At 28.5% G+C, this 11,894-nt stretch overlaps 1 protein-coding gene across 1 annotated transcript; it reads right to left on the reverse strand.

Moving 5' to 3' along the window:
* Positions 1-6,177: 6,177 nt before the first annotated feature.
* On the reverse strand, positions 6,178-8,861 carry LOC111384751 (bidirectional sugar transporter NEC1-like). The gene is made up of 6 exons (XM_023009388.1): positions 8,813-8,861; positions 8,495-8,531; positions 8,154-8,364; positions 7,527-7,688; positions 7,313-7,432; positions 6,178-6,252 (listed from the first exon to the last, which is right to left on the reverse strand). The coding sequence occupies exons 1-6, from the start codon at positions 8,859-8,861 to the stop codon at positions 6,178-6,180; spliced, it is 654 nt and encodes a 217-aa protein (XP_022865156.1).
* Positions 8,862-11,894: the final 3,033 nt, after the last annotated feature.

Here is an 11,894-nt window from a genome sequence, read left to right on the forward strand (position 1 = left end):
ATCCACCTTAACCTACAGCTCTTTCCACACCGTTGAAGCCCTTCAAGATTATCACACAACAGTGCCATTAGAAACGAAAAACACGAAAATAAAATCGAAAATGGCTGACGAAAAATAAAGTTATTACCAGCTAGTTTAGGGACAGAACTCCAACATCCATGTCCATATTTAGTTATGTGCTTTATAAGTTTTTCATCTTATTCAGGAGACCACTACATAAATGCCCAACTTAAAGTTCGGCTTAGGTCTCAAAATCTCAATTACAGCATTGGTTGGGTTATTCTGTAAATATGAATGTATGATTAGCCAATGTAGGAATTTGTTGTTGTGTTTTATGTAATATATATATATATATATATACCCAAGGTCATTAACGAAGTTTTTCATATCAGACAATGTCCAAGTATATCTCTCTCTCCCCCTCTCTCTTTATCATTCCTAAATTCAAAAACTATAAATTTCCAAATGCTAACTTTTCTATATTATTTATTAAGGAAATTCTACCCAAATGAGTGATGGAGTTGGAGCTATGTTTCTAATGAAGAGAAAGGTTCCGATGAAGAGGAATGTTACAATGCTGAAAGGAATTCCTATCTTTTGTGTATTCAGGGCTTAAATTTTATGTAATTAATGCTTAATGCAAATATTTTTTTTTTGTATATCTACGCTATTAAGTAGCCAACTATACTATAGCACTGCCTTGTACGTGTATGCAAAAATATGTAATGAAATTATCAATTTTTATGCAATAACAAAATTTGTCATTTTCAATTTTGCAAGTAAACTACATAAATTGCTGCATAAAAAAAAGTTTTGCGAAACACTTATGGCAACGTTAAAAAAATGTTGCTGTAGATATCTACGGCAACATTTAAAAAATAAACGTTGCCATAGGTGTCTACCGCAATGTTTAAAAAAATGTTGTTGTACTATCTATGACAGCGTTTAAAAAACGTTTTTTAAACGTTGCAGTAAGTATCTACGGCAACGTTTAAAAAATATTGCGGTATCGTTATGCTCTACGACAACACTGAGATTTGCAAAAAACATCCAAACGTTGCAAAAGATCTATAGCAACATTTTTTGAACTTTGCAAAAAGCTTTTTTTGTTGTAGTGCTAATTTCTTGAATGTAGATGTTGACATTGCTTTTGTGAATAAATTGGCCACATTGTCAGTTAAGCGAATTTGTTGGATATCGATGTTGTCATTCTTTAAAAGCTCATGTGCATGAAAAATATTTGGAAAAATATGCTTTGTCCTGTCACATTTGATATAGCATCCTTTGAGTTGTGTAATACAAGCTACATTGTCTTTATATAAAATTATTGAACTATCTTTGTTGAAGTTAACTTGCATAATGCTTGGATATAATGGGTTATGTTTCTCAACAATTTACATTCTCGGCATGTTTCATAGGCTGCAATAATTTCAAAACAATTTGAAGATGTTACTATCGGTGATTGCTTCACAGATCTCCATGATATAAATGTTCCTCCATGTGTAAACACATATCTTGTTTGTGATTTAATTTTATGTGGATCAGATAGATAACCTGCATTTGCATATACCACTAAAGTAGATTTCGACTTTTGAGAACAAAATAATCTCAAATCAATAGTACCTTTTAGGTAATGAAAAATATGTTTAACACCATTACAACGTCTTTGAATTGGTGTAGAGTTATATGTCATAGGAGATTTATAGAAAAAGCTATGTTGGGTCGAGTGCAGTTTGCAAGATAAATTAATACTCCAATTGCACTAAGATATGATATTTCGGGACTAAGAACTCTATCTTCAGGTAGATGAAATGGATCTTTTTTCACATCAAATGATCAAACAACCATAGTTGATGCCAATGGATGTGTATTATCCATATAAAAACATTTTAAAACTTGTTTGCATATGTAGATTGATGAACAAATAATCCTTTTGAAAAATGTTCAGTCTGCAACCCGAGACAGAATTTGATTTTTTCAAAATCCTTCATCTCAAATTCATTTTTAAGATATATATATATATATATATATATATATAGCCTTCCTTTAACAAATATTCGGTAAGGCGATTAACCATAAGTGTCCAATTTGTTTAAATCCATACAATGATCTTTGCAATTTAATTGATAATATGATTTTTGGGCATGTATCATCTGAGTTATGGTTCAAGCATATTAAATCTTTTAGAGATAACATTAATAGTCATGTTAGATGAGTAAACTATCACGTATTTCAAATTTCATGTATTGTCAAGATAACTTTATATAGATTCGTGATTCCATCCACGACGATCTTTGCAAAATTCACTATGTTGAGAGTTACACATTACGACTTCATTTTTCTCATTTCCTTTTCGCATAGTGTATACCTTTAGATTTTCGGACTGCAGGTCCAAAAACTTCATGTTTTCTAGTAAACTTAATTTAGGATTGCATCCCTTTTATTTGGCCAAATATTATTTCAATCGATATATATAGATGCATTTATTACAATTCCTTGCTATTCATAATATGATGCAATACATCATGTGTAAAAATATTGTCGACAATTTTTTCTTTCTTGTTTGCTTCTATTTCTTTTCCCATAATGATATAATTTATTGAGATAGCTCAACTTTCAACATATCAGATACCTGAATCTCTTTTGAGATTTTATAATTTATTATATCTAAATACTCATCAAGAGTGTATGCCTCCTTAATTGAGACCATCTTTGCTAATTACTCTACTTTCATCTGAAGATTTTTGCATTATAATCGAATATCATCACATTTCAAGCGTGCCACAAATATATCAAATATAATGTTATCAAATTGTTCTCCTATGATATCAATTAGTGTTAGAGCATTTACAATTGGTGCGTGAGATATTGTTTATCTCTTTGATCAGTAAATACATCTAAATGAATTATCTTTCGAACTTTTGGTTCGAATGATATTTTGGAAGGATTTAGATGATGATCCATTTATACATTATGCTCAACTTCTTAATTCCTCATCGAATGCTGAGAGAATTGTCCAATCAAATTGACAATCAGTAAATTGCGTTATCAAATATCACCCATTTGAGATAAGGGTTAAAACTACGCATTTATTCTCATCATTCTTTACTTTTCATCTTATTATGATGTGATAGATTAATTACATTATTAAATAATCTGATGAAAAAATTAGGTTCTGATCATAAGTCAATTATAATAGAAGGAACTATGATACTGGAATGATGCATAATAGCATTTCCACAGAATTACAAAGAACTTTGTTCTCAATTAATTGGGAAGCGTTTAACAAACAATATTGTTAAATCATTTATCAACATCTCAACTAATACTTATTAAAATGTTGAGATTTATGCTCACTAGTATTAACAAGATACAATCTTGATTATATAATTTGAAATTTATGCTCATGACTTGAGCAATAATTTCACAAATTTCAAGTTAAGAATATTATGCAATTATCTAGTATTTATACCAAATCTATTAGATACAAATAATATTTAGATCGTCAACATGATAGGTGACGGGACCCCATATATCACCTTAATTAATTTTCAAAAATATAAGAAATTCAATCCCTATTTTAGCTAGTGATTTTTAATGATAATTGTTGATAAAGAGAACAAACGATATATAGAAATTCGTTGGATTAAATAATCTTCTGGTTCTTCATTCTATATCCAGTTCAAATTTTTAATTTCGCATCATTGTAGATTCAGTGATGGTCAAACTAGTCATGCCAAATGATAAAATCAAATTGAACTTCTAATTAAATATAATATATAATTCAATTATTTAATTTTGAAAAATGTGATTAAATATTATACAATTGTGTAATATTTAATCAAAAAGACAAATTAATCAATGTTAACATGACGTGAATTATATATTTTCCTTCAGGGATAAACACGAATTCAAAATGATATATTTTTCGAGACATGTGCTATTTCGAGAGCAAATTGTATTTTATTATTGCTTTTTTTCAATAGCAATATATCAATATTCTTCCGGAATATTGAAATCTTGGTGTCATGCTCTTCAAGAACAATAGCATATTATTACTTTAAATAATAAATTGTATAAGAGAATTTTACTCTTCATGAGTAAAAACAGAATTTTTAATTATGCTCTTCGGGAGCAAGTAAAATATAACTAGAACATCAATATATAAATAAGTATGCAAAAGAATGGACAAGAATGAAATAGAGTAATTTAATTTGTATTTTTACCTAGAAATCAATCAATATTCTTCTAAAATATTTCTATATACTTAGTAATGACAAGCTTTTCAGGAGCAGATAATTTTTTTTTTTTTGGGACATTTATATTAGATGGGTTGTGTTTCTTCAAGAACACAATGAGATATACAATCTTCAAGAGTATAAATATAGTATTCTTCTGAAATATTGATTAACAATTAGTTCTACCTTTCGAGCTAAACAACATAATATTAAAATTTCTGCTCTACATGAGTAACAATGAAATATATAACGTGATTTGTGTTTCTTCAAAAACATCAACACCATATTCGTTTACAATAAATATAATTTAAATAATGCTTTTTCAGGAACATTGAGTCAATATTCTTCTGGAATATTGAAATTGTAATATCATGCTCTTAATGAACAAGTAATATTATTCTAGATTATTAATAATGTCGTGCTACTTCGGGAGCAACATTATACATTATCAATTTAAAATTTATGGAAAAAATCTACAAATATTTATTAGATTAAAGAATATTAATTACCATATAAATTGGATATGGATTTATATATAGAAATTAATTACCAAATATACATTAGGAAAAAGAATCTCCATATGTAGAAGTTAACAAAATTGACTAAATCTTTTATTGGCTAAATTTTTTACCAACATGCAGAAGATAATAAACATGCATGTGAATTTCACATATATCGAAATTAAAGGTAGAACTAGTATGAGGCAGATTCAAAAGACAAAATTAATATGTGAATAATATGGGACAAATTGATTGTGTATGAATCAAAAGAAATGAATTAATATGTGTATAAAATATACATACAAACATGAATTAAAATTAATAGGCATACCAACGAAAAGTAGAGGAAAATAAGCAACTTGCTTATGATGTATATGTACATTAAAAGAATTCACATGTCACCAAATTAATTTTGGTACACGTGATGAATATTTATACTTATAAAAAATTATTATTTTTACTAAATTTTGAAAAATTAAGTTATCGTGCTTATAACATGTTGTGAAAAGAGAAGATGACAGAGAGAAGTCAATAGACTTTTTTGTATTTTACTAAGAATCACAGAAGAATCATGGATACAATGGTAATAATTTCTTAGGTCGCAGGGGTAAATTTGTCATTCACTAACAAACCCTAATAAACTTACCATTTACAACAAAAACTACTTTTTAAAAGGTAATTTTTTTTATTAATTAATAAGTTGTCTAATAAATTTAGAAATAAAAATTTAATTATAAGCAAATTTACTTATTTTATGCTTAGCCAAAATTCGTCTAATTGATGCCTGTGCACGCCTATATTAGATATAATCTTCATAATTGTAGCTAGATCTCCATAATTGTAGCTAAATCTCCATAATCATAGCTTTGATTATGGAGATTTAGCTATGATTATGGAGATCTAGCTACAATTATGAAGATTATTTCCTTTACAAAATATTTGGCCTAGAATAGCTTTATTTCCTTAATAGCATATTCTCCATAATTGTATCTAAATCTCCATAATCAAAGCTAATAGTAATTACCACCATCATGGACCGCCCACAGAGGAACAAACTTGGAGCCAAATGAACCTAGCATCACAGAATTTTTTTGTAGTCCACAATGCGTTCTACTCTGATACCATGTAAAATTTCATATAAATAAAATCAGTTTTCATTGATTTGGCATACGATACAATAGTGTATATATAATACACGTAGAATATGCTATTAAGGAAATAAAGCTATTCTAGGCCAAATATTTTGTAAAGGAAATCATCTTCATAATTGTAGCTAAATCTCCATAATCATAGCTAAATCTCCATAATCACAGCTAATAAATGCTTCTGCAATCTCTACCATTGATGACATCTGCATGTCATCTCGTGAACTCTGGTCTGTATTACTTGATATATCATGCAGCTTATTTTCTAGTAGAATATTTTTTTTTTTTTGTCCTTCAGTCCTTGTCCTTGTAGATTAAATATAAAATAATCTGCGCTATTCCGAATAAAAATCCAACAACATTTGGAGCCTGTGTTTATATGTAATACAAAAAAAGAAACACAGATTAGTGTTGAGAAAATTTTCGATATTAGGGTCTTAATTAGAAAAAAAATAATAATAATAAGAATCATAGCCGGTCCTGGGCCGAGGCATTTGAGGCCTACGCCTCAAGCCAAAACCAAAGGGGGCCTAATTTTGGTTCCTTTTTTTTTTCCCCCCTTAAGGGTTTAGAGAGTTAAAGACAAAATTGGTTTTTCATTCGTTTTTCCTCATGCCTGTGACAGTGCGACCGACGATCCATTTTAATTTCATCAAGACAAGATCACAAATTTTTTGGGACAGCTCTAGAGTTTGTATGTCATTTTAATTTTGTATTGTTTATGTAAATTTGTAATACTCAAATTTTTGCGTAAATAATCGAAAATGTTATTGGATGTGGAAAATAGGAATTTGTTCAACATATCTTGATCCAAGAATGTGTGTCCTACTTGAACCTGCATCACGTTTGGTATCTATTTACTATTTAACATCCCTGACTAACATAAGACAATAGGGCATTGTGTAATGATGAAATTTTTATTTCAGGCTTATGAACTGTGACCGTGGAATTCTTAAAGGTGTGATTCCATAATTTTCGTCGAAATTTTACTTCTCAATTCAGCAATGGCTTGCCCTAACTTGTTATCGAATATGTTGGAAATGTTTGAAACCTTATCAGCTTATATAATAGTGGCCTGGTCGGCTTATAAGATTGGTTATTATATGATTAACAATTGCATAGGCGTACGTAGTAACTATATTGAAAACACTAATTGTGAGATGATTGAGATATTTCGTAATTGTCTTTTAGGTTAATCATTGGGCATTAGGTTGCATAATATACCGTTGAAATAATATATTTGTTTGTTGTTTTAATGTTAAGTTTTAATTTAGTAATATGATGCAAGATATACCGTTGAATTTTGCATTTACGTTGATTTCGTCGAAGGCCCAATTTATGGATTTCGCCTCTGACCCTGACGATCACAGGACAGGCCCTGATAAGAATATAGAATATATGAATTTTAAGAGTCTTATAATGAACTCACAGCTATGAAGAAATCCTTGATGAAAAGACCATAGAAGAACCATACGACACCAGATAGTGTGAGAAATAATGAGAGAGGAACTGGCATGTATTCAACATTCTTTGTCTTTATCACTCGCCTCTGCAATATTAAACAAAAACAATTATTGAAATTTTTGATAAATATTTTGAAAACTTTAGTAATTTTAAATTAAGGGACAATCAAAATTAATTACCGCAATACCAAGTGGAGCAACAAAAACACAGAGAGAAAAAACCGAAGATATCCATCCAACAATTGTCACTCTCTTATGCCCTTCTGATAGAGAATATGTGCATCCAACGATCAAACCCATTGCTACTGTGTTGAACAGGAAGAGAATCTTTGTGGTATAAATCTGCCAAAAAAATAATAATAATAATAAATAAATAATTTGAGTGGAATAGGGATGATTCATGTCTAGACTCTGAATTTATTGCCAATAAGACCTAATTTGTGATTCTATGAAGTCAAAGAGCAAAAAAAAAAGATCAATTTTCATTTTAATGTTTTGGATAAGTGCTAGAAAACGATTCACATCTCGGCTCCAAATTTATTGAAAGTGGGTTTTAGTTTGTAGTGATTGAAAGAGCAAAAATGGCATCAAAGTACAATTGTAGGAATTGGATGGAGAAGTAAAAAAAATAAAATTATGGCATACATTAGATATAGTGTTTTGTTTCGTTGAATGAAGTGAAATAGCAAGACTAGCATCAAATTTCCGGAGTGCCCTGAATGGATTCACGTGCTGACTCCAAATTTGTTGTATGAAAGAGGAAAAAGTACAAGTCAAATGTTTGAGAAAATTAAGGATAAGAATAACCTTCGATTCATAGTTTGCATATACCGTGAAGATGATCAGAAAACATAATTCCATGATACATCCAAAGCTGTTTATGGTTATAAGCAATATCATATTCTTCTTCAAATAAGCATAATACAAATACAACATTGCACTGAATAAAGCAACTGAATAAGGAATTGACTGAAATCCTTCTGACGATTTTCTCTTATAAATCTTGTAAAATGTAGGCCTGAAATCCAAGAAAAAAACACGTAAACTATAGGCCAGAAATCGTCCATTGATGGGTATTCATTGTTGTAGCTGCATTTTTTTTTGAAGTGTTCAAATTAACAAGAAATAATTAGATATCAAGCTCTTACACCGGTGACATGTACACGAAGAACGACGCGATGTTTCCTGCAAAATAATAAAATAATAATAATAAATATTCAAATTAATTAACACAAGATTAGTTCAAACAGATACAGATCCAACATAAATGAATTTATTATATCTGGCCACCTTTAAATTCCATTTTATTTTTCTCTCTCCTTCTTTCAACCACAATCTTCCATAAAATAATATTACACATAAATCGGAAAAAAATTCTTCCTTTTCAACCACTCATTAAAAAAAAACACTATTCCACCCATTTTCATTTCAAAAAATGGGGGCCAAATGGGGGCATATAAAGATACCAAGAATGCCGAAAGTGAAAACCATGTGAGCAGCTATTAGAAATGCCATGCTTGAAGTCAAGTGAGATTCTTGGTAATTCAAGATTGTAAGCTGCTTATAACTATGAGAAGTGGTTAATTCATTATTTTTTAGCAGATTATATAGGCACAAAAAGTTCGGAATTCTGGAAATGGAGCATTAATGGAGTTTGACATTTTGCTTTGAGCCGTCAAAATTCTACTTGCATAGGAATTTTGGGGGTGAAGCTAGACAATTATGCTAGAGGTAAAGGAAAAACTTGACAGAATCTTTACATATCAACACTTGACAATTTTTGATAGGAAAAGCGGCACTTGTATGGATTTTGTGAATTATACCCTGTAATTCTAAGCTAGATACGATGTCACTTCAAGTTTGTGTATGTTTATATAGGGTTTGCACGATTCTTGGTATTTTATGTTTAACCTAAAATTATGGCTGCTTTAATTATCATGGGTCATAATAACATTGAATTAAATTATTATACAATAATGAATTGATATGTTATATAATTGATGTTTAGCTTAAGTTAAGCATTGATATGTCATATCATTGATATTTACACGTAATGTATTGCATCACATTAATCATATTAAAATGTTGTGCATCAAATAATCATTGCACTAATAATGAATAAACATATTATGGAGGTGTCTTTTAAAACTTTTGATTAATCGTATTGATACATTTTTTGAAAAATAGGTAAGGCAACAGACTAATTATCTTTTTAATATCTTTTGTCCTCAATGTCAAGCACGTGGTTCTCTTAAAAAAAATAAAAAATAAAAAATAAAAATAAAAATCATTGAGTGGCGAACTGTTTACAAGGATATTCAATTGTTATGCCACATACTTTAAGTGCATGTTTTGTAAAATTTTTATTTTTCTAAAAAGCTTTTAACTAGGTAACTTTTACCTTATTTTTTTTAATCACGCGTTTCATGAATCCACAGCTCTTTTCAATTTTTAACATCACAAAATCCTCAAGTGTATATATATGTCTAATGACTTCAAAAGTAAAAACAAAAAATTAGGACGTTCATTTTTAGCTCTTATACATAAAACCAACACATGAGGTTAGTCGTATTGAGTTTTGATCGTAAAGGGTTGTACAATGTTTTAAAACACATGAGGTGTGGCAAAATGATGAGATCAAGCTTTAAGACTCACAAGCTTAAATGTATAGAAGCAAAACCTAATGTGTAATAACACCTCCATATTTCTAATATTATCTTAATTATTCTAAGACCATTAAAAAATATTTTATAAGAATATCATTTAATTATTTTAAATTAATTTAATAAGAACATCAATAATTATATATTTTATTTAGTTAGTTTATGTAATCCTTAAAATAATAATAATAATAATAATAATAATAATAATAATAATAATAATAATAATAATAATAATAATAATAATAAAGAGGTGCAAGCTTTTGGCAACTAGGCCTAATAATAATAATAATAATAATAATAATAATAATAAAAAAAAGAGGTGCAAGCTTTTGGCACCTAGGCCCACGTTAGATAATCGAGAAAAAAAAAAAGTTTAGTCCTATATACTTGCATGCTATGCATATTCACTCAAATGATGACACATATATTTTATTTTTACTTGATTTTTTTCCTTGTGTTTCATTTCTCTTATTTTTAATAATCATTATCTCAAAAACTCCTAATTCTTTTTTCTCTCTCTCCTTCCTCATGTCCTACTTCCACTGGCGGACGCAGACGTTTTACGTTAGGGGATCAAAATCAAACTTTTTTAAAAAGTGAAGATTTTTTTTATTACTTTATATGGGTTATAAACTGTTATACTATTTTTTCATTTTGATTATTTTTACATCAAAAATTTTATATATATAAAAAACAAATTTTGATCATTTTTAGGATTTTTTTTATTATTATTACTTTTTCCTCTCAATTAATTAATTTTTTTTAAATAATCTAATAAATTTCCTAATAAAAATTTTGACATCATTTGAAAAAAAATTAATTGATCGTGAGAAAAAGGTAACAATAATAAAAAAAAAAAATCCTAAAAATAATTGGATTTTTTTTATATATAAATTTTTTTCAGATATAAAAATAACCAAGATGAAAAAGTAATATAACAATTTATAATCCCTATGAAGTAATAAAAACTTTATTAAGAATTTTTTCGTCCAAAAAAATAAAATTTGACGTCATACAACATATAAAATTTAAAATTTCCTAATAAAATGATATAAATTATATTGAGAAATTTGTCGCGTAAATATAATAAACATTAATAAAATAATTGATTTTTTTTTTCAAAAAAGACGAGTTATACACATCTTTTTGGCATACACGTTTGACGTACGTTTGACTATTTTCGATATTCATTTAGAACATTCGATATGTTTATGATATAGTTTTCGAAATGAGTTTCGAGAGAATATAAAAAATTTATGGATACGGCTAGCGTATAATCATCGAAGAATTTTTAAAATTAGCTTGTTATCGAAAATCTCAAAATATTAGTTTGGAACGGCATACTTTGATGCGTCGTAACATTTGCTACAATTGGTCATTTCACACACATTAATAACGTGAAATATTAGGTCCTAAGTACTTTAAAATGATATTAAGAATGTAATATTTTAATTTCGTTTGATATTCCATAATAGCATGAAAACCAAGAGCAAAAAAAATTGGAAAAAACTGAGGGGTCAAGTGGCCCTATGGGACCCCACTTGGGTCTGCCCCTGTCTACTTTTATTCTTCTCCTTTATCTATTTTCCTTCTACTCATCAAAATCGTCAGTATTTAGCTGGAAACTATCCTTGTTTAATTAGAAAAAATGGATATTTTTTTAAACAATGAACAAACACGGCATAAACTCTATCCTTGTTTAATTAGATGTTTTACTGCCAAATTTTGAAGTATTTATTCCGTTTGCACATTTTTGGATATTTACTCCCTTATTTTTTGTGTCCCCGCTGTTTTTTTTTTTCCCCCCATTTGCAAGTTGTATTAAGGCGAGACCTAATATAAAGTACAGATCTATTTGAATAATTATTACTGTAATTACAGTAAT

This window comes from Olea europaea, chromosome 1 (genome assembly GCF_002742605.1).
Source record: "Olea europaea var. sylvestris chromosome 1, O_europaea_v1, whole genome shotgun sequence".
Taxonomy (NCBI): Eukaryota; Viridiplantae; Streptophyta; class Magnoliopsida; order Lamiales; family Oleaceae; genus Olea; species Olea europaea.